Source organism: Morchella importuna (assembly GCF_003444635.1).
Source record: "Morchella importuna strain M04M26 chromosome Unknown Morimp01GS017, whole genome shotgun sequence".
Classification (NCBI taxonomy): domain Eukaryota; kingdom Fungi; phylum Ascomycota; class Pezizomycetes; order Pezizales; family Morchellaceae; genus Morchella; species Morchella importuna.
This window is the reverse complement of record NW_025763414.1, coordinates 315865-343710: the sequence shown is the minus strand read 5'-3', so window position 1 is coordinate 343710 and position 27846 is coordinate 315865. Positions and strand designations below refer to the sequence as shown.

The following is a 27846-nucleotide window of genomic DNA, read 5'->3' as shown; positions in this document are numbered from 1 at the left end:
TTTCCGTCCACGATGGAGGTTGATGGAGGGAGGTTTTGGGGGGGCGAGGTTTTGGAGGTTTTGGGGTGGGGTGGAGTGGAAGAGCAGTCAGTTATGGTGGTGAGTGAGCGTTGGTGGGGGGAGGAGGGCGGCTTTGTAAGCTGCGCGGTGGGGTGGCGGTAACTTCCGCGTTGGGTGCGCGAATATTTACTCTACAGCAAGCACAACATATAACCCGTGTGTCTGGAGGTCAAGAAGTAGAACCCCGTACTGTAATACCACCCCATCCACTAGGGATTCCGTAGACCCCAACACCTGAATGCTCCAGTTTAATCTTATGTTTGAACTAATCAAATTTCTACAATCGCTCACCCAACCCTACGAAAAAAAAAACCCCATTCGCAAATAAAAAACCAAAACCCAAACTGAAAACAACTGCCCATGTGGCATTGGATACCATCACCGCGAAACCGCCTCTGTATCGCAAGAGATGAGGTTGAAATAGGGTAATGCATGTGGGGAAGGTGTCAGATCTCAATATGCCGTTGCTAAGCGAAATCGACGCAGGGTGTGCCAAAGAAAAAAAAAAATTTTGTCTTGGAGGAGGGGAACGAGACATGTGTGGGGTTTTGTCTCTCTCTTGACATAGCTTAGACAGACATAGCTATCATACGGTGTCGGTCGGTGTCGGTCGGTGCTTTTACAATCAACGTTGAGTGGCCCTCGGAGTGTAGAGATAGGCCCTGTCTTTGGAAGCAGTCTGTCACTCTCCCTCCCTCCCTCCCTCCCTCCATCGGCCATCCATACTCACTCACCCCCTCCATCCAGAATGCCCTCCGCCACTCCCCCCCCCCACGCATCCTCCTCCTCGACGCCTACGACTCCTTCACCTCCAACCTCGCCTCCCTCCTGCGCACCACAACCTCCGCAACAGTCCACACCCTCCACATCGACGCCCTCCCGCTCCCCACGCTCCTGCAGCACCTCCCCTCATTCGACGCCCTCGTCATCGGCCCCGGCCCGGGCCACCCCGCAAACCCCACCGACATCGGCCTCGCCGCCGACATCTGGCACCTCAGCGAGCAGCACCTCCTCCCCGTCCTCGGCGTCTGCCTCGGCCACCAGTCCCTCTGCCTCGCCTCCGGCGCCACCGTCCACCCCCTCCCCACCGTCAAGCACGGCCTCGTCTCACCACTCACCCACAGCGGCACCGACCTCTTCCGCGGCATAGGCGCAAGCACCGTGCGCGCCGTGCGCTACCACAGTCTCCACGCCGTGCTGCCGCCGGACGACAGTAGTAGCACTCCCCAGCTCGAGGCCCTCGCATGGGCGCACGACGCCGAGAACGGGCGCGTGCTGATGGCGGTGCGGCACACAGCCAAGCCGTTCTGGGGCGTCCAGTACCACCCAGAGAGTATCTGCACGGCGGGCGGCGGCGGCGCAGAGGTGGTTGCAAACTGGTGGCGCCTGGCGTGTGAGTGGAACCGCAGCCGGGGGAGGAGCAGTATGAGGGCCGCGGGGGGGCTGCCGGAGGGGTGGGGCGGGAGCGATGTGGAGAGGGGGCTGGTGGAGCGGCAGGCGGCGTGGGAGCGGCGCAGCGGCGTGCGGCCGCAGGTCGTGGAGAAGGGCGAGAAGGTGGGCCGGAGCGTGACAACAAAGGTTGTCGCCGCGCGGGGCCTCCAGGCGACGCGGGTCGCGGAAATACTCGGCGTGCAGAGCGCGGACGAGTTTGTCATGCTGGACTCGGCAGCGGCGCCGGGCAGATGGTGCATTTTCGCCGCTCTGATACCGGGCGTCACACGCGTGATCACCTACAACGTCGGCGACGCCTTTGCCGCGCTGTCGAGGGTCGGCGGCGCCACCACCAGCAAGACCAGCAGCAGCGACGACCAGACACAGGTGCCGCTGGCCGAGTACGAGGGCTCCATCTGGCGCTTCCTGGCCAAATACATGCACTCCCGGACCGCCACGGGCGGGTGCGCAAAGTCGCCCTTCTGGGGCGGGCTCGTGGGCTACTTCAACTACGAGATCGGCGTCGCATCCCTCGACATCCCCGTCCTCCGCGACGGCAACAGCGCGCGGCCCAAAGTCCCCGACGTCAGCCTCGCATTCGCGCAGCGCAGCATCGTCATCGACGGCGACACGGGGCGCGCCTACATCCAGACGCTCCTCCCCTGCGACGACGGCTGGCTCACCGCGACCGCGCAGCGCCTCCAGCTCGCCGCCGACATGTCCCAAACCCCCTCCGCCACCCCACACACGCAGTCCCCGGTGCCCACGCCCACGCAGCAATTCCCCGAGATCCTCCGCCCCTCCCAGCCCTCCTACCTCTCCGCCATCGTCACGGCCCAGTCCCACCTCGCCTCCGGCAACTCCTACGAACTCTGCCTCACCACCACCACCAAGATCCTTCACCCCCGCCCCGCCCCGCACCCCTGGACACTCTACACCACCCTGCGCGCGCGCAACCCCGCCCCCTACGCCGCCTACCTGCGCCTCTCGGGCACAACCCTCCTCTCCTCCTCCCCCGAGCGCTTCCTCTCCTGGACCCGCACAAACACCTGCCAGCTCCGCCCCATAAAAGGCACCGTCCGCAAATCACCCACCATGACGCTCTCCGCCGCCGAGCGGATCCTGCGCACCCCGAAAGAGACCGCAGAGAACCTCATGATCGTCGACCTGATCCGCCACGACCTGCACCGCCTCGCCGGCGACAGCGTGGCCGTGCGCAAGCTCATGGTCGTCGAGGAGTACGCACACGTGTTCCAGCTGGTCTCCGTGATTGAGGGCGCTCTCCCTTCCGCGTCTGGTATGACCGGCTTCGATGTTCTCGCCGCGTCGCTGCCGCCGGGGAGTATGACTGGCGCGCCGAAGCGGCGGAGCGTGCAGCTGCTGCGGGGGCTTGAGGGCCGCGAGAGGGGGCTGTATAGTGGTGTCGTGGGGTACTGGAGCGTGTGTGGCGCGGGGGACTGGAGCGTTGTGATTCGCAGTGCGGTGCGGGTGGATGCGGAGGTGGAGGAGGAGGAGGAGTGTGATGTGTGGAGGATTGGCGCGGGGGGCGCGATCACGGCGTTGAGTGTGCCCGGGGAGGAGTGGGAGGAGATGGTGGTCAAGGCGGAGAGTGCGTTGGGGGCTTTTGTGGGGTAGAGTTCCTTTTTTTCGTTTTTTTTTTTTTTCGTTCTTGCATGGTGGGCTCTTTTTTTTTGTCTTGTCTTAGAGAGGTGTGGTTGGGTCGTCTTTTTCAACATAGACAGCAGCTAGTATGGTAAGCCCGGTTTCGGTTCTTCCTGTTTTTCCCCTATTCTTTGTGTTTGCGTTTTTCTTTGCGTGGGTGGCTAGCTATACCAGGAGTTTATCATTCACATTCGTCTGTATTCCGAGCAAACGGGCCGGGTCGGGAGGGTATATAGTTTTTCAACATAACTGTAGTAGCTAAATAAAACAGGTACATGGCGTAGATCAGATCAATACATGTAGAAATGCAGGAACAGATCTCTCGCTGATCTGGATGTGGAGTGAGATAGTGGGCATATGATCATTGGTTGCCGCTCGATTGGGCGGAAAAAAAGCAAGGAAAGGAATTGAGTCCTATTGTTACACAGCGGGTCATGGACTATCACTCGCGATCGGCGGTGCGGGGGGGTGGCTGGGTTATATAGAATTGAGGTAATGGAATGAATGCCAAATGTTGCAGCTCACATTTTGTACGTAGCGAAACAGGATTTCAGCATAGGTGTTGGGTTCACAAATAGAAAGCCCGAATGTGAGTGTAGGTACTGATTTGATGATGGTGAAAGGAAAAGTAAGGAGAAAGGAAAAGTAAGGAGAAAGAAATACATGTAGACAAGAACGAAAGCTACATCTTATATGTACATGTAGCTACATGTATACTACATAGAGGTACTATCATGTCCCTCCGACATGTCCTTGTCCCAGAAACCTGCGTGTGCTTACTACTTGTGCCTGTGTCACACAGCTTTGGGCCGTCCGGCTAACTGCACCACAGTACATGCACCTACCACCCACACATATAAGTTAGGTTACTACATGATGTAGCCAGTTAGCTGTCCGGCCGAGTGCGGCGTTCGTAGAAGCTGGAACACCCCCAGCCATCCCCTACCGTTCAGCTTCACCTTCGCCGGCACAGCAGCAGCTCAGGAATGTGTCCTGATTGAATCAGCGCCACACCCGGCCGGGCTGGATATACATCTCGTCTGAAGCGAACAAGAGAATTGGCGTGTAGAATGCAGGTAAGGATAGGTACACGTAGTTTGGGGCATCATAGTCTGCCCGATACCCGGAACCCCGCCGCGCCGGAAGATCATACGAGGAGAGCAAGGCCAGGGGAGCCACAAAAGAAGGGGGAAACGAGGTGAAATACATGTAGTTTGGAACAACCACTCTCTTATAGCTGGAAGTAAATATATAAAATCCCATGCCGCCGGAAAGCGGTGTTATGGAATCTCACTCAGCAGTTTGTTCATTCTCAACGATAGCAGAGAGCCGAAAGCTTTTTCCCAAGCACCTCATGTATCTCTCTACTCTATGGTGGCAACGCCCTCCCAGAGAGAGCGTTCACAACAGCAACCGCGGCCCGCACAGGTACCCCTGCAGCGCCCGTGCCCACGCCCAGCGCCGACACCCAACTGTTTTGGCGGCGTACCTACACCCCCAGCCCAGGCCGCACCCCCGTCCCGCACCACGGACAGATACCTCGTAGTAGATAAGGAAATACCGCGGCGCCCACAGTCTACGTTGCAGGCCCTCTTCCAGCCCCCTCACCATCGCGCAAAGTCAACACCGAGTCTGACTAACGGGAAAGGTTCGACGGCGCATGCACCTCTCCTACCGTAAAAAGCCACAAGAGTGGGCCGCGGGCGGGAGCGTAAACAAAACCACCAAATCCAAATATTTAAAAACCGAAAGCGGTCTAGCTCCTGTGTAACCCCCCTCTGATCCTTGTCTCAAGCCTGTAATCTCGCAACGTCCTCATCGAGTGATGTCCCATGATCCCAGCGGTGCAACGAGAAGACGAGACGAGAAAAAGTGGGGTGGGTTTATGCCATTGCATTGTGTGGCGTGGCGTGGTGGATGGCTCTGTAAATATTTTCTGTTGTAGCTCAATTGCGGTCTTGTCACTGCCGGTACTGTTGGTGGGTGGCTAAGCTGGGCCAGCAAGGTGAAAAGGGTGCAGTTTCCTCGGGGGAGGGCCGGAGGACTTTTAGACTGATGTGCGCGCACGTGGTGAACGAGATGTAGTGTATCGTGGTATGTAAGACGGGGGAAGGGAAGACAAAACATGTGAGAGGAGGGCGCGGGGTAAGAGAATGTGAGTAGATGAAGTATGTGTGTCTTTTGTGCTGCGACGAGAGTGGAAGCTTTGAGGGACGAGTGGACTCGAGGGGGAGGAACGAGGATGAAAGGGAAAGATCAAAAAGAGGAAGAAGAAGAAGGGTCACGGGCGTCAAGAGAAGGAGTAATAGAGCAAAGGTGAACACAGAGCCGAGCTCTCTATCCACCGTACAGAGCGCCGCCCCCCTCCTCAGACTATCGATACACCCCATTTCCCCACATCTTAAAGACTCCCTCCCATTCAAAGCCGTGCAAAAAAATAACAGTCAAAACAAAAAGGAGCGCCGTCGCATCTATAGAAAGCGCATCACGGCGTGCGATCCGAACGCCTCTCCGATTTTCCGGGCTCTTGTTCCATTCACCGATGTCGACCATTTGCAATTTGCCGGGCTCTTAATCGGGGACTACCAAAAGAAGTAAGAGGGCGCGAACACTTTAGAAGTGGGCGCGCCGCATTGGAATTGCAGGCGTTGGATTATAACATCACCTACCACCGCCCCGCCCTTTCACCTTTTTTTCCCCCCCCTCCATCTTTCACTTCTTCACACATTCGTCTCCTTCTTCTTTGTACAACACCACAACGTCGACGATTTACACGTCTACTTCCGTGTAAAGGAAAAGAAAACAATTAAACCATCCTCAAGGTATGCTTTCTCTTGTTGCCACAGATTCTTACTTTCCTATCAACGTCTGGAACTAACAAGGACTTCAGCTACTTTCTCAAGATGGACGGGAACGACGACGACAACAGACAGCCTACCGGCAGCACTATTCCATTCATGCAGGAAGACGAAGCGCTGTAAGTTTTGCATTCAATTTCTACCCTCACGGTTTTTTCGTAGACATCTATCTACTGTTATTTGAAGAAGTTTAACTTACAAATTTTTCTTCGAACCACCAGCCCAACCAATACCCGTCCTCACGTAGTAGGACATGGTAATGATGTCGAGTAAGTCTTCTCTTCCTCCTCCGTCTCTCCCTTGCTGGCTTCAAGCAAAAGAAGAAAAGAAATATCCCAGAAAATATTTTTGGAGACATCTCAACTAATGTATTTTTGGTTTTTTAGTCAAGACGAAAGATTCTTCAACACTGATAATGGTCCCGAAGAAATCTTGTATGTTTCCCCCCTTCCTTCGTGCCTAGCCTAGGCCATCAATATCTTGAGGGAGGAAAAATTCAACTAACACTCTACTGCCAGTTCTGTCGGCCGTCGTACCCAAGCCCAGGAAGCTATGTAAGGCCTTATCTTCTCAGTTGCTAACCCCCGCCTAAATCCCACACTAACGGCTACAACAGTTCTGCCGAACGCCAAAGATTTGCTCATGGCCAGTGGGACGATGCACTGTAAGTCTTTCACCCCACGAAACAATCCCTTGTATAACACCATCTCGAGTCTCATTACGTAACTAACACTTATGTAGCATGAATAGAGGTGGAAACATTGCCCCCGAGGCTCCTATTGGCACTCGTGGCAATAGATGTATTGCTCCCGAGGCTCCTATTCACGCCAGTGGTCATAGTACTTTTGAGTAAGTTTTTTTCTTGGCCTTTAATAGGGTATAGATCTCCCGGTCTTGCCTGCTTGACTGACATTGCCACAGTTTTGACCATGCTGGAAGGGGTGTTAGTAGTGTTGCCGATGCGCGTATTTGGAACCAAGAGTACGTTCTCCCTAGTCCCTAGTATATATATCTCCATTATTATTATCTGAGCCTAACTAATGATTCCTGCTGCAGCCCGACTCGCGTTGGAAATAACAACAATAACACTGCTAGTACCAGTGCATCTGCTGCCCAACGTCACCATATCAATCAATCGTAAGTTTCTCTCAGCCTCCCGGTCTGCAGTATTGTCTGAGCCTGCCGGAAAACTAACATTGTTATAGACTCGAGCGAGCCGGAAGAGGTATTAGGGGATATCCTACTCCCGAGGATATGGCCCGTATTATTTGGAACCAGGCCCAAGCGTGAGTTTCCCACAATGACTAAGAGAAAATATATCTCCCTACTTGACATCTAGTGCTGACACCATCATCTGCAGAGACCGTGCTAGAGGAGGAGGGCTGACCTTCCCGGACAGCAATATTCATGGAAGCAACATTTCCGGCCAGGCCGCCGGCCGCAGAGGTGTAGCTCAGAAGTACGTTTCCTCCTTGGTCCTTGATATCTGCCCTCTTCTGGCAACCACCCTATCATTTCCAATGGCTGCTATTCCAGTTCTAACTCCATATACAGTACCAGTGCATCAGAAGCTAGATCCTCTATCTCAGCCAGTCTCTCCACCCATGGACTGGCCACCGCAGCACCAATGGCCCCAGCCGCACCCATGCCCATGCCCATGCCCGCCGTCACCATCCCCACCGCGTCCATCTTCATCACGCTGCAAACCATCCAAAAAGCCGAGAACGGCACCACCTGGCACCTCATCTGCGAAGAGCACATTGCCAAGCGGCCCGAAACCAAGCAGCTCCGTCAAGGGCGCAGCATCCCGCCACCCGCAGCCTCCGCCGAATGGAACGTGTGGACGGTAGGGTCTCTTGAGTTCGAGCATGTCCAGGGTGGCCTTCACCTCGATTACCTTCGCGAAGTGCTTCTGCGCCAGGATGGCGTCAGCCGTAAGAAGGTGAACAGGGCCACCCTGGTGAGCCTTGTTCGCGCTGAGAGGTGCCGTCAGATCAACAGCGGGATGGTGGTGAGGTGCCCTGTTGGGTGGGTGGAGGATGGACACTGGTATATTTATGTCCAGCCCATCTAGAGGGGCTGGTGCCGTCTCTGACTCTCTCCGTGCTTCTTCGGTGCTGCTGCTGTGGTTGGGTTTCTGTGTTTGTGTCTGTGTCTAAGACTGTGTGCAGGTAACGCAAGGCTGCGTTTGTGTGAGTGGTGGAATATCTTTCGTTTCTTTTCTAATTTCTTGTTTTTTCTCTCTCTCTTTTTATTTTATTTTGTTTTAGTTAGTGGGCGCTTTTGGCCGTCCGTCCGTCCGTTTTTGTTGAAGGAAATAACATGAATCGTTTTTCCTTCAAGTTCAGCGTATCTTTGCATTCCTTGATTGTTTCAGTAAATGTGAAAATCGTGATATAATAGCTTCTCCTCTGTACTTCTGTGTTAAACGCAAACCTTGACTCCTCGCACTGCACACCCGTAGCACATTTAGAAATGCAATTTAAAGCCTTTCTGAGCTTGACCTGGTCGTCACAATCGCCCCCTGGAACCCGTTATTGCTGTAATGGCATTTATATCATTTCCCACGAGCACTTCTAGCTAGTTTTGCATACATATAAAACGTTGAGAGTATCTGAGTTCTATGTTGGACTGTCTGTACCAGCTACAGTGGAAATTATGTAAACAGTGCCTGTCATCGCACCAAGCTTTCGTAGAGATGTGCAGGAAACAAGCCCTGGAAATTATTCCTGGTCCATGATTTATACACCTCCCTTATATATGTAGCACTGATTTTGAAAGGTTTAGGTTCTGGGTATTAGACACATAGACTCGGCACAAAATCTTAGTTTTACTGTTCTGGATGTTAACTTATGGATAGATCACAAGCTTTCTGATAGGCTTCAAGAACCAAGAATGAAGTAGATGATTTACTCTATCATGAAGCTCGTTAACAAACAGCCTCCCAAAGCGCCTGATGTAATTCAAATCTTCACGTAACATCTAGAAGAAGAAAATAATAGATAAGGGGGAGAAAAAAAAACATCCCTTAGATCTGGATTGTGATAATATATGAAACTATATTCCTGCACCGAAAGAAATTCCCAACCAAATTTGCAAATGAATCTATACGTAAATAGATGTATATGTTGAAATCCACGAAAACGCAATGGGAAAGAAATGCCTCACGGAAGTTTGACAACAGCACGAAAGACATCCCCGTCAAAAAAAAAAAAAAAAAAAAAAATACGAAAACAAAGGCAAGGAAAGAAAAGCGGCCCCACTCACCGCCAGGTACCAATCAAGGTACAAGTAGGGCCGAGCAATAAAGAGAAGTCTGACTCTATGTCTATTGTACGTCCTCTATGATCAAATGTTGATGTCCCATGGTTTGGCACCAGGAATGCTCTTCAGCTTGGTCATGATTTTTACAAAGTACTCTTGGACGAATGTCTCACTATTGAAAAAATTATTAGCAAACTCTTAAAAAGCAGAGACGGTTATGGCACATACGTGTAAAAAGAATGTTTCTCATCGTGAACTTGGACAAGGTTATGCGCCAACTCGTGACAAAGCACAACGAACCAGTAGATAAGTGCTTGAGACGAATCCCCCATTGTAACATCTTTGGCATGAAGTTGTAGATAGAATCTGAGGGTCAAGTTAGAAAGTGCGGCTGAATGTTTTATGATAGCATAGAAGTAATACCTTAAGTTACAAAATAGTGAGCCGTTGGTGTTGAACGCAATGGTGTTTCCTAAACATTAGATGTCAATAAACCGTTCTTGAATCAGGAGTTGAGTTTAGAACTCACCAACTTCGTCATAAAAGATATGTAGTGTAGTAATAGATAGCCCGAAAATTCCCGAAAGATCCTTTAACACGTTTGAGAACTCATTCATCTCCTTGACGTATTTTTGAGCAAAGGCGGCTTTATCCGCAATTTTACGGTCAACGAAAACTTTGATCCCATTTGGTGTCTCTGCAAAATAAAGGATATCTTGACCCGAGCTACACGATAGTTGTTAATATTAGCACGCGCTGGAAAAGGAAAGAAAGAAAGAAAAATAAGTGGATATTCATACTGGTTATCACAATAACTCGGAGCTTCCTTGACCTCGAATGTTTGTGGAGGACTGAAAACACTATCAGAGTTATGTCCCCTGCTAGCCCCGATAGCTCTCTGGAGGTTGGACTGGATCCTGTGCGGCTCCGTAGCTTTCTCAATATCAGGCTTGCTCTCGCCCTGAATTGGAGGCGCTGGCTCAAGTTGCCCCGGAGGCTTTGCTGTTTGCTGTGGGCTGTTGTTGTTTAATAAGTTTTGCATTTGTTCCATTTGCCCATTGTTCGCCTCTAACCCCAGGTGCTTGCTAAGCCTTCCAAAGAAATTATTCCTGGGCCTCTCTGGAACATGATGATGATGATGTGCCGGAGGATTGAGAGCTTTACTCTGAGATTCTCCAAATGCTCCAGGCATATTCAATTTCTCCTCTTCGGCCTTCTTCTGCTCTATTTGCCTTGCAATTTCCCCCGGTTGTGGTTGAATTTGTGATTGTTGATATCGCTTCTCTTGTTCCTCAATCGCTTTCCTTTCAATCTCGGCTTGCTTCAATCGCTGCTCCTCTGCCATTTTTGCCTCGGCGGCTTTCGCCCGCAAGATACGGTCAACATTATAACCTCTTGATTTTAGGGTCATCAAGTCTTTGGAAAAAATTAGTTAGCTTTGTATACACATCGAATTTGACAGAGAGCGTACCATTGTGGAGCAAACTATCCAGCAGCAAGCTTGAATGTGGCCTTGGCTTTCTGAGAATCAAAGTCACAAGTGCCTGTGAGACGTCGTAAAATTCGAACTTTGGCGTCAAATACAGTACCCACCATTTTGTCCTTGTATCCATTGTGATTGTAGCAGTTTTAGTATTCTGGTGGGTCAAATTCTTTGACCCTTCATTTCTCAAGGTTCTTCTCAATCTAATGGATTCCACTATTTCCACTCTCAAATTGTTTTCGAGCCATCGCGCATCATGCAACACCTCTTCGGTATTATTGTGCAAAAACAACCTTGATCTTTCAAGAACCAGCTTTCTCAATTTTTCTGTCTTTTCAGGCATGGGCTTCACGTGACCGATGTTCCAGTCAGTTGAGACTTTGCTCGAAAGTCGTTGCACCCCCAGCGACTAGAATATGTTAGTAACACATCAGGATAAAAGGGAGATGTTTGACGGACGTGATAAAAGCCTTCTAAAGCATCTTCCTGAGGAGCGGCCAAGATCTCCCCTCTGAACAGAAGAAACAAGACGTAATCATCGGAAATCAAGACTTCGTCTACCCTTGCAAGCACAAATTCCCTGATACCACCAGAATCATCCTCGTCTATAGACGCTGAATCGATCAGGTCAGATTTCTCGTTCGTGTATGAACGCCACCTAAAAGACCCCAAAAAGGGGCTCCTCCTCATCTCCCTGACGAGTATTTTATCTTTTTTCAGGTGCGTCCAACTCTCTGCGATGCTTCTCAGCACACTGAGATACTTATCAGAGCTATTGAATACTCCGTATAATCTTTGTGGTTCGCGAACCATCATATAGGCTACTTCCACAACGGTGGGTTCGTGTTTACTCCCACACTTCAGCAGAAATGAGTTGGCCTCTTGTCCAAAATCCACGAAATCAAATATTTCAAAATACTGACTTCCTACTCCACCCAGAAAGCATGTCCTTGGCGTGATAAATTTGATCTTTAGGTCTGAAGATGGTATCCTCTCGCGATCTTTCAAGGGCACAGGAACGATTCTTGCTTGGCTTAACCTTTCTACTAGATGCGGCATGATATCGGCTAATCTAGTCGAAAAGTATCCAAACTTTTCTCGTGCAGCACGAGTTGTGGATGGCGGGGAGTTGATGAGAACATCCACACAATCTTTCATATCGGGATCCGGTTTCACACCGAATTTAGATCCGTGCTGTTGAAGGTCTTGCCTCAAGACATCAAATCCCATGATTGCAGCCTTGGGATTCGAGAAGCACTGCCATGGAGTAACAAGACGGGGCCCTTTCTCTCCTTTACTATCATTGAGTGGTAAAAACGGAGTGGTGACTCCGGCGGTGTTGAAAGTATGATATGAATTCAGGTGGTAGTTGATAATAAAATAAGACAAGGCTGCCTCCCTCAACACTGCGTCTTCCTTGTTTCCCGCAATCTGTAGAACTTCCTGTACACCTGGATATCGCTTTAGACCCAAGCTTGACAAGAACTTCGCTTCATGACTTCCTTCTCTCCAGATTCCAGGCCATTGTAAAATCGGCAACTGTAACTTCCTTAAGCCATCGTTGGGCTCGTAGAGTTCTGAAACTTTGTATAGTTCCGTCGAGCCAACACCTTCAGCCTTACAAATAGCTGCATTTTTGAGCTTCGTGATATCCTCCCTAGGTATGTCTTCTCTCACGCTGGTAAGGTACCTTATGAGATCGACGTGACTCCATTTGACAACACCAGCTTGCGACCCATTCATCAACCTCTCAAACACGAGCTTAAGATCCACCGTTTTCCGAACCCCCAATGCCACAAGAAGCTTGTCCCTAACGCCGTGCATACTCTCCACCAGTGGTAGATCTGAAAATAACTTGACAGTATTGAAATAGGCTTCCCGGGGAACTTTCATACCCTGTCGGGTTGGAATGCAAGTTTTGTCTTTGAGGAGGGTAACGATATTTTCTTTACTATTGGGAGGCAACTGCTCCCATCCTTTAGATATGATTGCTAGAACAGTTTGAGCAAACTTTGCGGAAAGTTGTATATTTTGTTCAACAGGCAGTGCTGAAGCTTTAACGCAGATATACTGCAGCCAATATGTAACTCCCAATTCTTCCCATCCAAGAGCGTCTAACTGTGGCTTCGTCAAGTTTTTTGTAACATTGAATGGGAGGCAGTCTGGTGGTATGGGGATATCGGCAGAGAGTTTGTGGGCATTGATGTAGAATTTGATGGTGCCGAGGGATATAGGGATCCCGAAACTTTCGCCTTCGGAGTCTGCGACCGCTGTGGTCGCAACAGCTACTTCTAACAAGCTTTTAACTCCAACAACATCTAGCTCATCCTTGAGACGCTTTCCTGCTAACCACTTTAAAAAGGACCCCAACTGCTCACCACTTAGTGCCTTGTCACCAAGCTCTCGGCGGATATCGCTGATGGTAATCTCCGTCAACATCCCCATTTCCTTCAGTTGTGCCACAAGAACTGACGCTTCCTTTTCAAGCTTCTCTGGCAACAAAGGCATTCCTTCCAAAAAGTTAACGTCACTCGCCACTCGAACTCTATCGCTTGATAAAACCCCTTTCGTTGATAAAAGCTCAATAGAATCTTTCTTCGAGCAATTCCAAAATTCCGACTCAATGTACCTCCCTACAGCTGAAGACGGTGTTGATTGGGCAAATGTGAACTGCCGCATGATGTGTATCGCATGATCGTATAGATTGACCAGGTTCTCCGGCTTTAGACCGGCTGCCCTCTGGCCAAGCATCAACATCTCATCAGTAAAAATAATCCTCGAAAGGATACCGGATATCCGCAGCATCTCAATATTCCATTCTTTGACAACTCTTGCATTTAAATCGATGTTTTCCCGCTCGACTGTAGGAATTACCGAGGGTGCCGATATATGAGCGCTGATACTTGTGGTCTGGTGTGTGGGAAACCCAATGAATATTTTTCCGCTTTTACTTGGGAGGACGTTTGAAAAGATTTCCGCTTTATGCTCAGAAGCATCCAGCTCGTCTTTTGACATGGAAAGCATGGCAATTTTCGTGGTTTTGGGGGGAGGCTTTTTAGTGGCCCTCTCGAGTTCTCGAGCGAACGCTGTACTGACTGATGTTGTCACAGTCGCCGTCGCTATTCGCAAGAATATAGTTGCTTGTGTATATTCTGTTAAATTTGAGGAGCTCGTTTCCTTAGATGTGCTAGTTGGCTGAGCTGCTGCGCTAAATCGAGAAAAGATGGAACGCAGACCATTTGCGATATCAACCATAGGTGCCCGATGGTGAGTAATATTCATATACTTTGCATCAATCTGCAGCCGCTCGGTTTCTACCGCGGCGATCTTCATAAGCCGTTCAGTCGTGACTGGATTTATAGAACTGGGAATCGCCAAAGGTTCCGACGGCGATGTTTTCTTCTTTAGTTGCAATAGGCACCGATCATTGACGTATAATGATATTTCGTTGAGCTTGACAAATGTAAGAGATGTTGCGAAAAATTTACAAAGCTCTTTCAAGTCAGGCAACTCTGTAGGCTCTCTGTACTCCAGTAGGAAGGTAGTATATGGATCACTTTCTTTCAACTTGTGACGGCGGGTAACGAGGGTATTCTCTTTCCAGTAAAATATCATGGTTTCGTTTCCAGAAGATACGAAAGGTTCCTCGCAGTCGGCAAATACACTATAAAATCCCACCCCGAAAGCTCCGATCTTTGTTTCATCTGGATTTCCTTCTGCTATTCTTTTCAAACGTTGCCAATCTTCTTCCCTAAATGCGTGGCCGTTGTTCTTTACCAGCATCCGCCGCATTTTCTGTTTAGTGAGATCTTGAATGTCAAGTTCTTGGTGGCTTGGTTGCAATGAGCTATTGACACTATCATAACGGACTTCTACGGAGGTGGCGTTTGCATCAGCGGCATTCTGGAGTAGCTCTCGAAGACTGTCCAAGCACATCTGTTAGCTACAGCATACTGAGAACAGCTTTAGATGAGTCACATACGTTGTATTTTCGCTTGAATATCTAGCCAAAACTTTATCGATCTAATCTAGCTGTTAGTTTTCGAGCAGCAAATACATGTAGTATACATGGATAGATACACACCAAAGCTCTAGTATTAACAGTGACAGCTTCCTCTTCCTGTGCGGACCCAATAGTCTGCGCCCGGAGAGCGCTATAGTCAGTCATTTCAAAAGCTCAGATGTTGAGCTCACAGGCCGCGGCCGAGCTTCTGACGATGGAACGAAATAAGGCTGCTTGATCAAGGTGGGGCAAAGCTGAGAAAGCTGACCGATAGAGCTATCGTGGGACTTCAAGGGAGGATGGTGATGGATAAAAGTGCTGTAACACGGGAAGAGGGGCAAACTCCGAAGAGTACGTGTTTGTTGTGTTTACAACTGGAGCTTCATGATTTTTGGAATCTCAAGACCTCTGCACATCGATTGCTAAAATGCTCACTAACCGTATTAGGAAGGTATGATGCACTAAACGCCGATGTTGTTCATTTTCTCACGGAGTCTGATTGGAGACTAGACTGGTGTTACTTAGCCATGTATTTCTCTCCGCTTAACTATATCTCTCTTCACAGACCATTTTCGCCTTCTTGATTAAGTATTTGAATCAAAATATATTCACATAGGTTTGCGTTTTCAGAGTTGAATGTTGGCAAAGGGTTATACCAGTACCAAGGATCGGTTATACCTAGTCCTAAGTTACCCAGCACGTACTGGATCAATTACAAGGTTATAATTTGGGTGTATCTACTTGCAACTCTACATCTTTTGGAGAGCAGTAAGCTGCCTGTAGGTACGTATGAGTACAAGGCTAGGCGCATAACGTGCTCGGATACAGGCACTACTAGGGTCAGGTTTAGAGCCCAGTAAGTACTCGGATTGACCTGGGGTTTCGATCTCAAGATCTGCGATATTAAACTACATGTGCTTCAAGTACGTACATGTATGTAGAGTACCTGGGATCCGGAAACAAGCCTGGGGCTAGTAGGTTAAACCTAACTTCTGATTGGCTACATGTATTTAACCTTGATCTCGGCGTACCCCTCCCGGGTCCCTCTCACGGGAAACCTTAAACTGACAACAGACTAATGATTACATTCAAGAAAGGCGAGGTCTAGTCTAACACACGTGTCTCCGTCTCCTAGGGGCTCAAGGATAATATTGTGATAAATTAGGGAAACGCAGAAGGAAAGGTTGGATCGGCCACACTAGGCCGAATCCGTGCCATGTAAAGTTTATACCAAACTCTCGTCTAATAACGGGTACGTGGTTACTCAGATATAGAAGAGCTACATACACGTATCTTAAAGTAAGGAAGGGTTTCCGCGAGCTAGACATAAGTCAAAACATAGAACCAGCCGAACCATCGACCACCAACTACAGATACTCAGTTTCTGCAGACTGACTTGTTGATTCTTCAAACAAGCCAACGTCGTCAGTTATACACCTACCTCCGGATACTCCCATAGCTTTCTATATATATCATCTCCACACGTACGTAGGGATAGCTAACTATAAGAATAGCAATATGAAGAATTGGTGGGTTTATAATTCTTCTCGGCAATTATTCACCAATTGCCAGCTTCGTAAGGCAGCCATGGAAGGCATTTACTGAACGGGTTCAGACCCTTGATCAGAGCAATACCCCAGGCTTCAAGCTTGCCGAAGAGAACGAGTTTGAGCTTCCTGACAAGTATCTTGTCCGTCTCCTCATGCGTCCCAAGAGGGCAAGGCAGTTCAGTCCCTTTCAAGGCGCACATCAACGCAGATCGATCTACTTTGATACATATAACTACATGTACCCCAATGGCTTTACTGAGTCCGAGGAACTGTTTACTATCTAAGAACATACGTGCTGTTGGTGGTATTAAATTGGGTTCAGTGATGTATATATATTGGTATGCAATATATACCAACCAGATCTCCACAGAGCGGTACATACAATATGATATACAATTTGGGGCTCTGCAACCTTAGGCCTACCGCATGACTTATAATATCCAAGCTGAAAAGGCTTGTAGTCGGGGACGTTTTTGATTCAGCATATTCAATAAATTACAGGGATCGGTCTTATATATCAGTAGCTACATGTAGATACCAGATCCTGATACTAGGCCCAAAGTCAATCATTTCTAGTTCTTGCAAGATCGGCGGTATATGCATACGTCCATAATATAATAACAGAGCCCTCGGTTTTCAGAGCTTCAGATTACACTCATTGAAACAATTTTAGCAAGCTAGTACAGAAGAACTGCCATAGTTGAGCCCTAACGACCCAGTAATAGGCAAATTAAAACGCTTCAAAGAAAATATTTTTCCAAAGGGTATTACAACAATCTTTATTCTTTTTACAAATAAAAGGGTATTTAGAGAAAGTGAGAGGAAGATAGAAGACGAAATAAGAAAGAAAATCTATCCAAAGACATGAGATACATGTATGTTTTGAGGGTTACACCAATAATCCCGCCCAAGCTAATCACAACCCAATACACCTTATACTAACGATGCATGATACATCAGATGTCATGAAACAAAAGAAAAAAACGCTTTCAAACCTCAAATCCAAGGAAATAACTTGGCTAATTCCACAAAGAAAACTACAGAGACCTGGAGGACACCGACAGTCTGACTCGCGTCAAGATTTCCCCAGGCCCGAACTACGAATGAAAAGGGGATGAACATGATTCCCATAAGAATGAAGAGAAGAAATTGTCGTGTTTCCGGTGAAATGTGTCGGAATCGACCATCATCTGTGGAAGCTGCTCCTAAAGTAGCCAACGAAGTATCCTGGTTATAACCTTCGAAAGCTAAGGCCAATGACATCACAGTAGGGATCCGGGAGTTAGTAATGCAGTCGCGAACTAAAAGTGGAACTGTAATATAACTGACAATTTATGGTATTACCTTGTGCCGTATCGCTAGTAACAGGTTGGTTTTCTCCCTGGGCTATCGAAGAGGACCGAGAAAGAATAGGTGTAGATGTTTTGAATGACGGAAATGTTGGGTGTGTATACTCGGGTAGTCTTTTAATCAAATAATTCTTTTGAATGAGATCTTTTGGAGTATCAGAGGGGCCGAATGTATCTTTTTGTAAGGTCTTGCAGTTACAGCAGAAATTTCGCACATCATTTGTAGGAATGGCTTCCATTTCGTGTGTTGGGTGTTTTTATTTGTAGAAAATGGGGTGGGACTAGTCAGGATATAGTGGGGATATGCTACAATTGTCTGCAGCTGCGAATATAGAAATTGGAGGGAGGATGTAGAGAATAGGGCGAGAAGGGGCAAGGAAATGGAGTATATATATGTGATTTTGCAGCACGGTGCTTTTGACTGATTGGTCGGCTCAAACAAATCTCGAGATCTGTGTAAGGTACTTTGACTTTTTACCTGCAAGGTGCTTTTGCGGATTGGTCTATTATAAAACAGATAGTCCCGTACCCATGTCCTGTACTATACAGTAGGCCTGCAAGGTGCTTTTGAAAGATTGGTCGGTTCTTGGGGGAGGTCGGCAAAAAGTTACCAGCAAAGCATATTCTCCAGCTAACCTTGATTGACTGCAAGCGCACCATATTGGAGCTCATTGTTTCAACGGTCAACGTCATGGTAAAGGATAGGCAGCTAATAAAGCACCTTGCATTTCAGGTTATAGTATGATATGTCCCCGGGAAATCGATTCCATTGTGTTGGCACACCCGAGCCTTGCTGCGGGGTGCTTTTGTAAACCTTTTTGATTGGGTGATATCAAAAGCACCGTGCATAATAATGTGAGGCTTACTGGACTAGTGATTTTGTTAAGCTTAAACAGTTATATCGTCTCGACTCCGGAAAGAAAAAAAAGGTACTTAAACCTCAACGTGTGCCCTCTATCTGGATCGTGATATTCCTCCCTCATCATCGCCTTACCATTCAACCTTCTCAGTACAGCACAGTACTCTCACCACATATTATAAAAACACACCCAGTATAATTTATACCCCCGCAACCTCGTTAAATAGAGCCACCGACCCCGTGATGGAACCGCCCCCCCGGCCCCGCCCGGAACGTACGCGTACGGACTGGGAGAAGGATTTTAAACTGTGTGAGCACACAGCAGCCGAGTGGGAAGCTCAACGTCCAGAATTTCAGAAATTATACCTCCAGAAAAATCTCAAACTTCCAGAGATACGGAAAATTATGGCTCAAAACCATGGTTTCTATGCAAAGTAAGTACAATTTTCAGGCGCATAGTAACATGGTTGGCCCAGATATATATAGATACAATATTATATGTAGCGCATACGCGCACTAGCTGAGGGTCAATTTATTTATATATAGAGCTAACATGCGGCTATGAATTCATCAGCAAGAGACAGTTCGATAGAAAAATAAAAGAATGGGGACTAAATAAAAACCTCAAGAGGAAGGATGCAATCATAATGTTAAAAAAACAAAATGAAAGACTCGCGGCAGAGGGGAAACGGACTGAATTTACATTCAACGGGTTGCCGGTAACTATGGAGAAACTACAGCGGCACGTTTCCGGATTTCAACCAGGAGATTCCCCCGCAGCAGGTAAGAAACTTTAGATCTGCCGAGAATAGAGTTTATCTGACTGTAGTGCTTTAAGCTACTCCGGACTATGTTGAATATTGGACTCCCCGGAATCCTGACCCTGGGACGCCCAGCGAATTATATGGAACCCCAAGAGTCGATAACGATAGTACACCTATGAAGCAAAACCCAGAGACACCTCGCCCGCACTTCACGCATTATCAGCCTGTAAATTCATTCGACCATGATATCCAGTCCCCACTAGGCACATACACCAACCCTGTTTATATTGATGGTGAAGATACTGAGATGGTTGATGCGGAGAATATTCCTCCCGGGCCCGAATTGGTTTTTCCTGCCAATCCGACCATTGAAAGCCAGCACGAAGAAGATTACAATCCCATTTCCTCTCCGCCCCGCTCCCAATATACCAACAGTACTATCATGTCTACTACTACCATGGGAGCGGAGAAGGTCCCAGGTATTGTAGATAGATCTTCGGAGTCTCGTAACTCTTTGAACACTTCCCTAGGGCTAGAGAAAACAGGCATAGAACGATCCCCTAGCTATAGAACCACTCATAACAGTGAAAGGGAAGACAATATACAAAGATTATGCCAGCTCTTGCACCGCAAATCTTTCTCAGAGCAAGAGGTTTTTCCTCTGATTGAGAGCGGGTCAGGCTTATATGCTCAGTGTAGCTGTTGTTCAAAAAGCCCTCTACATCTAGCGGCACAAGACGGTCATGAAGCTGTGGCCCGCCTACTGCTCGAGAAGGGCGCGGATGTCTCTGCTCTTGAGGTTGATACATACACTCCCCTACATCTAGCGGCACTAAACGGTCATGGAGCTGTGGCCCGCCTACTGCTCGAGAAGGGCGCGGATGTTTCTGCTCTTCAGGTTGATTCGTGGACTCCCCTACATCTAGCGGCACTAAACGGTCACGAAGCGGTTGCCCGCCTGCTGCTCGAGAAGGGCGCGGATGTTTCTGCTCTTCAGGTTATATCATACACTCCCCTACATATAGCGGCACAAAACGGTCATGAAGCTGTGGCCTGCCTGCTGCTCGAGAAGGGCGCGGATGTTTCTGCTCTTCAGGTTATATCATACACTCCCCTACATATAGCGGCACAAAACGGTCATGAAGCTGTGGCCTGCCTGCTGCTCGAGAAGGGTGCGGATGCCTCTGCTCTAGAAAAACAGTTCTCACAAACACCCCTACATCTAGCGGCACAAGGCGGTCACGAAGCGGTTGCCCGCCTGCTGCTCGAGAAGGGCGCGGATGTTTCTGCTCTCGAGGTTTATTCATGGACTCCCCTACATATAGCGGCACAAAACGGTCATGAAGCTGTGGCCCGCCTACTGCTCGAGAAGGGCGCGGATGTCTCTGCTCTCGAGGTTGATTCATGGACTCCCCTACATATAGCGGCACGAAACGGTCATGAAGCTGTGGCCCGCCTGCTACTCGAGAAGGGCGCGGATGTCTCTGCTCTTACGGAAAAGTCAAGTACTCCCCTATATCTAGCAGCACAAGACGGTCATGAAGCTGTGGCCCGCCTACTGCTCGAGAAGGGTGCGGATGTCTCTGCTCTTCAGGTTGATTCATGGACTCCCCTACATATAGCGGCACAAAACGGTCATGAAGCTGTGGCCCGCCTACTGCTCGAGAAGGGTGCGGATGTCTCTCCTCTTCAGGTTGATTCATGGACTTCCCTACATCTAGCGGTAGAAAACGGTCATGAAGCGGTTTCCCGCCTACTGCTCGAGAAGGGCGCGGATGTCTCTGCTCTTCAGGTTGATTCATGGACTCCCCTACATATAGCGGCACTAAACGGTTATGAAGCTGTGGCCCGCCTGCTGCTCGAGAAGGGCGCGGATGTCTCTGCTCTGCAGGTTGATTCATACACTCCCCTACATCTAGCGGCACAAAATGGTCATGAAGCTGTGGCCCGCCTACTGGTTGAGCGTGGCGCTGACCCACTTATGAAGTCACATTCTGGCATTACTCCTCTACAAGTAGCAGTAAGGAATAAGCGTAATGCGATAGTTCCTCTTCTTGAGCAATTCACTGCCGCAGCTAGTAGATTAGCCCCATGGAACCACTGGCAATCGAGATATATAGGTTACATGCAATATTAGAAAACTCAAACATGACATACATTTACCTTTCGCGGCCTATTTACACGATTGCGCAGTTCTATATGTCTCTCCTTTTTTTAGTTTATGCTAGCTTTTCTCTCCTTATTGTCTTAAGTCGCCTTGATTTCGTTGTCATATCACGGGTTTCTTGTGTTCCGGTCGGTTTTTCCTTGTTGATGGGGTTTATCACTATGTTATCCACATATCCATTTCTTTTGTTTAAAACTATTTACTTTCTTCTTCTCTATGCTCATCTATTCAGTCTTTCATTATTTACTATTCCATACACATTCAGGATCCTAAGTACAAAGGCGAAATACGAGGTTTATAGATGGGTTGAGCGTGATCAGATTCCTTTGTCAAACCAAATTTTACCCCATATATAACAATTATATCTGCTCTCTAGTTGACGTGGCCCGCAACGTTCGCCTCCTATATAGGTTATAAGGTGCTAGGGTCCGAGTGATATCCCATGAAGAACACAGCGAAAGGTCACGTGCATGCGGGGCCTATGATTAGCGGTATTATTCGTGGGGTCCCCATGCGATACATCTAAGCGTTTCTCCCAGACGACGTATCTGGAGTTCCGAACACGCGGCCTTGCCCGGTGCCAAGCTAGAATGCATGAGCAGGTGCACTGGCGGTGATTTATCGATAGCACTACGCCGTGGCGCCGCACGTACTGATACGCGTACATATCCAGTCACCTAGGCTCGTCCCCAAACAGTCTGGTGGGTAGCTTGCGGCTAAGTATGGGATGGGTATGAGACTACCAGTCACTGTATTTGCTTGGTCGTCGCTTATTTCTGTAACAACGGAACAATTAGTACGTTTCTCAGACTTTTACTGCGGCTCCGATATATTACATGTGATACGTCACTGCTCTTTCCGATATTACATGCACGGCAGTATCAGACCCAGCGAATAATTCGTGTACTCCTGAGCTCGTGGGATAGGTACCCTCCTATCCGTTTCTCGGATTGTGGTCCTGGTGAACATTTTTTCAATCATGATCAATCACTCGGAACTCGGAGTGCCAAGACATGCTCGTGTCTAAGCCTTTTTGACCACACTAAGGCCCCATAGCCACATACTCTGGCTACAGCTATTCTTTCAAATCCAAAATCGAATTACTATCATCGTATAGAGAAATCTATCTCGAAGGAAGACGGTACCAGGAAGAGTCTCGATTCCTTTCCGGGGGTCTTCGAGTGTCACCCGTTGCGATATGTCTTACCCATCGTCATTAGGATCAAATCATTGGATATATGCATGAGGTAACCCTCCCAAGATCCGTAGCTGCAGGATCTAGCATCAGAACAAATCCTACGCGGTGATCTCTAAACATATCGGTACTTGAGCGTACGACCTACCTATATATATCCAGGAACCTCGTGCAGGGCTTTGGAATCAACGTCAAAGGTCATTCGGAGACCCTATCGTTATAACTCTCTGATCCCATAGTTTCCTAGCTATACGCAACCTAGCTCCTCAAACGTTTAAAGTACGGCTACATTGAGCGTCTACAACACCATAAAACCAAGATATACGCAACCAAGAGCAAGCAACCACCAGGCTAGATGTATACGAGTATTTTGATATGCAACCGCCAAAACCAGAAACCTCCCCTTATACCACATCATCCAAAGCCAGAGCCAAAAAAGGAACCTAGTCCAGGAAACCAGCTTCAGTGGACCGTGCACAGATTTCTTCTACACGCTTAATTTCAACACCCAGTCATTTACAAAGATACACACAGCCCGCAGCACCGAACAGACCACCCCATACAGTAGCGTCCCCATAGAGCCCGACAAACGCCAAGTATAAGGGATACCACTGAGTTAAGCAATATATACCGCAGGTACACAACACACCAACCCGAGCTGTGGCTATGACGAAAACAAAGACTCCAAAGACGCAGACAAGAAAGAAAAACTCTACAGGCTAATTCTCAACGAAAGGAAAGTGACCTTTCAGAGTGGTAGTCGGGGGGGAATTATATTAGTTAGGGTTGGTTAGGGCCCCTTACCAGCGAGCAGATACATATAAAACTTAAGTCCCCCAGTGTGCTTTGATCCACCACTGTCTCTCTCTTCCCACGAGCGGCATAGAGCTGGAGTTTTGAGTCACTACACATCTACACGTAGTTGAGTAGCTAGCTATAAATTCGCTGATAGACCTAGATAAATTAACCGCCATCACAAAACTCAGAGCCCCAAGAACCACCTAGTTTCTTGATAGCTGTAGCGGTCAAACCCACCCATATATGCATATAAATATTCACACCAAAAGTCGCAGCCCTCACTACCCTAAATACCCCACCCACGCTATCCCCACCCCACCACCGCCGGCAACACACCAACCAGCATGCCAGCCCACGCACCCAAACGGCCCTTACCCCTTACCGAGTCAAGCCCCCCCCCCCAAGAGCAAAAAAAAAAAAAAAGCCTTACCCTTGGTAAAACCGAGTGATAACCCATGACCAACCCCCATGTCAATTTATCAAATCCAGACCACCGCGAATAACGACATATATAGCAGGTGTCCCATATCCACCATTTCGCAATTAATTACATGTAAATATTCTTCCTATCTATATATTCCTATTCCCGGATCCCCAACGAATCTCATGACTAAAGTAGCTTTTATATCATGTAGCCAGACCATATCACCGGACGTAAACACTCCTTACCTTACACATACGCAAGCCTTCCATATCGCCACTATCACTAGCGGAGCACACAAGTTACCTAGCAGTATACCAACTAGTAGTTAAAGGGCACTGTAATATCCCAAATTTATCAAATTACCAAACAGCCCATGCACAACACCCGAGTGATAATCCATGCACGGCACCAAAACCATCCCCACCCACTATCTTGACTCCACTCCTTTCACGTCCGCACTACTCAAAAACACTCAAAAACACATTGGTATCCCTATCTACACACACACACGCACGCTACAATTAACCCCTTCAAACAATCCAATCCAAGCCAATCCAAGCCAATTGCAAGTCAAGTCAAAAAAAGTCAAAAAAAAAAAAAAAAAAACGCCCACAAGAACTCTCCCCTACCCCCCCCCCAAAAAAAAGACATTTTTTATAAAAAGCCACAATTGCAAAACAGAAAACGAAATAACCAACCCCAAGCACGCTACTCGTCCACCGCCTGCGCAGCCGCCGCCTCCAACATCAACTGTCCAGTCCTCGGCTCACAGAACACAGCCAGGAGCCTATCCACCACGTCCCTCATCCTATCGGGACCCACTGTGCCAGCAGCGATGACGTTCCTCTACACACGCACACAGACCAATTAGCCAACCCCTCTTGCGCACCCACAGACAAATAAGACAAGAAAACCTACCAAAGCAAACGCAGCCGCCTTGACCGTATGATAATACACCTGCTTATACTCCTCCTTCTCCCTCTCCCTCTCCCTCTCCCTCTCACCCTCCTCGTCGTCCTCCACACCCGCAATCGACCTTCCTCTACCGCCGCGATAGTCCTTCAACCCACACGCCCTCATCCCCGCCACCACAACCTTCGCCAGCTCCGCGCGGTTCCGCGTCTCAACCTCGCCATACATCTCCTTTTTTGCCACTGCCCCCACCCCCGCCGCCGACCGCACAGTCACCGACGACTCACTCCTCTTCAGCCCCTTTCCGCCCCCATTACCACTACCAGCGCTGCCAAACGACCGATTCGCCGACAGCGACAGCGACGGCGCCGGTGACGGCGACCGTTCCCTCTTCACCATCACCCCCGCACCCGCGCCCGCACCCCCACTCACACTCACCTTCCGGTGATTCAGCGCGGCGCCGCCCAACAGCGTCAGCGGCGGCGGGGGCGCGGGCGCGGGCGCGGCGCTCCGTTTCACGCGCTTCCGCGGGTCCGCGGCGGCATCGAGCACTGCCGCGCCGCGCTTCTTCGCGGACTGTGAGATCGACGGGTTTAGTATCTCCTGCGGGTTCGGCGCAATAAAGAGCGGATCGGCGGTAGGGGTGGGGGACTTTGCCGCGGCCATGTGTGTTGGGAAGGCATGGTGCGACGAGAGCGGGAGTGCGTGGACGGTTACAAGGACTGTTGGTGCGGCGGCGACGGCATCGGCGGGCGGGGAGGAGTTGGGGGGTGTTAGGTCTGCTGTTGTGGTTGTTAGGAGTTGTTGTGAGGCGGGGAGGTGTGTGATGGCAGCGTAGATGGCGAGCTCTGTTAGTCCCCAGGAGCCGGGTGCGGCGGGGGTGTCATTGTTGATGCGGACGAGAAGGGCGGTGCGGGATTGGGTTGTGGTGCGGAGGGTGTCGTCGGTGGGGAGGGTGGAGAGGAAGAGTTTGCGGAAGTAGGAGGCGGTTGCGGGGGAGGTCGTTGTGACCTCGAGGGAGGGGCCGGCGGCGAGGTAGAGCGGGATGCGGGTGGGGTCGATGATGGAGAGCGCGGAGAGGCGGGCGGAGGAGAGGCTGCTGGTGAGGTGGGAGAGGACGGAGGAGGGCGTGGTGGTGGAGGAGGGTGTGGAGAGGCGGAGATCTGGGCTGGTTGTTAGTATTGGGGGTTTGGGGGTTTGGGGGTTTGGGGGTTGGAGGGTGATGGGTTGTGTGTATTGGCTACTACCTTCAAGGGGCACGATGTTCGCTGAGGGCGAGGAGGACTCGACCGAGATGGAGCCAGACCAGATATCCATACTGGCTGGAGATGGACGGGCGTCTGGAGGAACGGTTTAGTTGTGTGCCGTAGATGGTTTGGTGAGCGCTACAGAACTGAGAGACTTGCACATCTATGTCGTAGAGTTAATTAGCTACCGTGCAGAGAAGGCCGTGCTGGGTCGAGTGTTGGTCGTTGGTGGTTTGTGTTCGCCGGCTGTGCTACTACGGCCAGAATAGAATCGTTGATGGCTGGCGCGTGTCTCCTTGCCGTCCCAACCTTGCACTTTAGCCCCAAAGTGGAAGTGCCTCAGCCACACCCAAACGAAACCTAGCAAAGACCCAATCGACTCCTTCAAGTTGTAGTAGGAAGCATCATGAGATTGAATGTCTAGACCCTTCTTCGTTAATGGAATTTGTGTAATCAAGTCAATCACGTGCTGATAAGGCAGGTACTGCTCGAGGGAAATAAGATTGACGCGTTCCAGAGACCTATCCCGGACTGCAGATCCTCTGTCACGCACGCTCGGTATATTGGTACGTACCTGACAGACTACATGAACGGCCAAAATACTCACAAATTGTACAGGGTTGCTTACCAGCTTTGTAAGGCGGTGCGTGTTCTGATGACTGTAGCGAAACCAAGCTATAGAATGGATGATGAGAGAGACGATGATACTGATAGGACATGTACTATGATCTAGAGTTTCTAGTTACATAGATTTAAAGTATAAATCGTTCAGGACAAGTTGATATGCCACCTACATAAGTCCACAGTTATTACATACGAAACTCATACCAAGTATTATCTCACCCGGGGATATGGCCTGGTATTACAACAAGAAAGTCGTCAAAGGCGTTATCTTCAATACCCTATATATATCAGGCAGTAAAGTAGTAGAAATGGTAAGCATAAAATAGTTCGATCCCTGCGCTTTTTACGTACAAAACAGGCCTCTTCTAACATCTTCACGATCATGATAGATACCAAATTTTTTTATATGTTTTCTGATAATGAGTTATATATAAGCGATTGACCTCCTCCCAATGCACCTCTAAGATTCGGGGGAGCCATTAGATCAAGAACGAAAAGATCGAAATAAGGAAACCTAAAGATTTAGTAAGGCCGTTAACTTCGGGGGCAATCTCTAAAGAGAAGAGTTAGAAGAGTACTTGACCCAGACCAACATATATAACTTCTAAAGCCTTTCCCAGAGACAACCATATAGTTAATCACAATTCCAAAGATCAACTCTTATGACCATCAAAATACGAGGGCACTCCATGCAGATCCAGACTCATTATACTCATACTCATACCTCATTAACTCAAAAAGACAGCCGGTCACACAAGCAGTACAAGGGGAGATTCGAGGCGTATTCAAGACAAATAACCAAATACGGGAATTTCAACGTCCGTCTATTCGAATTAATGCAGTACTCAAACGGGGTTAGTGTTCCCAATACGCTCCATCAACTCTCCACCAAAGACAAGTGCCACAGCTTGGCACCAGCACTGGCCCAACATCAGTGCCCACATGTGACAGAATCTTCCGCCATCACTCGATCGATCGGCACGCCAAGAAAGAAGGCATCCGTCCGGCCATGCCATCCTCCAGGTTCCTCCTCCTCCAGACTCTCCCCCACCGCCCCCATCCACCCGGACAAAAAGCACAGACCGCATCTCCACTCCAGAATTCCAGAACCAACCCCTCAAGGTACGTTTTTTTCTTTCCTTTTTTTCAAAAAGGCGAAAGAAAAAGAAAGAAAAACGAAGAAGAAAAAAAAAAGA

At 48.9% G+C, this 27846-nt stretch overlaps 5 protein-coding genes across 5 annotated transcripts; 3 read left to right on the top strand and 2 right to left on the bottom strand.

Annotated features, from left to right (window-relative positions):
* Positions 1–420: 420 nt before the first annotated feature.
* Positions 421–3126, top strand: LAJ45_05989 (uncharacterized protein; the record flags this gene model as incomplete). The annotated part of the gene is made up of 4 exons (XM_046115557.1): positions 421–485; positions 547–598; positions 720–737; positions 808–3126. 4 exons carry the CDS (start codon positions 421–423, stop codon positions 3124–3126), a joined length of 2454 nt encoding a protein of 817 aa, XP_045971141.1.
* Positions 3127–6056: 2930 nt separating this feature from the next.
* LAJ45_05988 (uncharacterized protein) lies at positions 6057–8085 on the top strand (the record flags this gene model as incomplete). Its single annotated transcript, XM_046115556.1, has 10 exons — positions 6057–6130; positions 6398–6445; positions 6530–6565; positions 6628–6675; positions 6753–6860; positions 6933–6992; positions 7068–7148; positions 7217–7297; positions 7372–7470; positions 7566–8085. The coding sequence occupies 10 exons, from the start codon at positions 6057–6059 to the stop codon at positions 8083–8085; spliced, it is 1155 nt and encodes a 384-aa protein (XP_045971140.1).
* Positions 8086–8861: 776 nt separating this feature from the next.
* Positions 8862–14926, bottom strand: LAJ45_05987 (uncharacterized protein; the record flags this gene model as incomplete). Its single annotated transcript, XM_046115555.1, has 11 exons — positions 8862–8925; positions 9279–9333; positions 9389–9447; positions 9504–9641; positions 9699–9747; positions 9805–10001; positions 10076–10691; positions 10747–11167; positions 11218–14680; positions 14741–14781; positions 14843–14926. 11 exons carry the CDS (start codon positions 14924–14926, stop codon positions 8862–8864), a joined length of 5187 nt encoding a protein of 1728 aa, XP_045971139.1.
* Positions 14927–19166: 4240 nt separating this feature from the next.
* On the top strand, positions 19167–21420 carry LAJ45_05986 (uncharacterized protein; the record flags this gene model as incomplete). The annotated part of the gene is made up of 3 exons (XM_046115554.1): positions 19167–19302; positions 19358–20877; positions 20977–21420. 3 exons carry the CDS (start codon positions 19167–19169, stop codon positions 21418–21420), a joined length of 2100 nt encoding a protein of 699 aa, XP_045971138.1.
* A 3155-nt stretch (positions 21421–24575) lies between these two features.
* LAJ45_05985 (uncharacterized protein) lies at positions 24576–26096 on the bottom strand (the record flags this gene model as incomplete). The annotated part of the gene is made up of 3 exons (XM_046115553.1): positions 24576–24713; positions 24786–25942; positions 26027–26096. The coding sequence occupies 3 exons, from the start codon at positions 26094–26096 to the stop codon at positions 24576–24578; spliced, it is 1365 nt and encodes a 454-aa protein (XP_045971137.1).
* Between the last annotated feature and the right edge of the window lie 1750 nt (positions 26097–27846).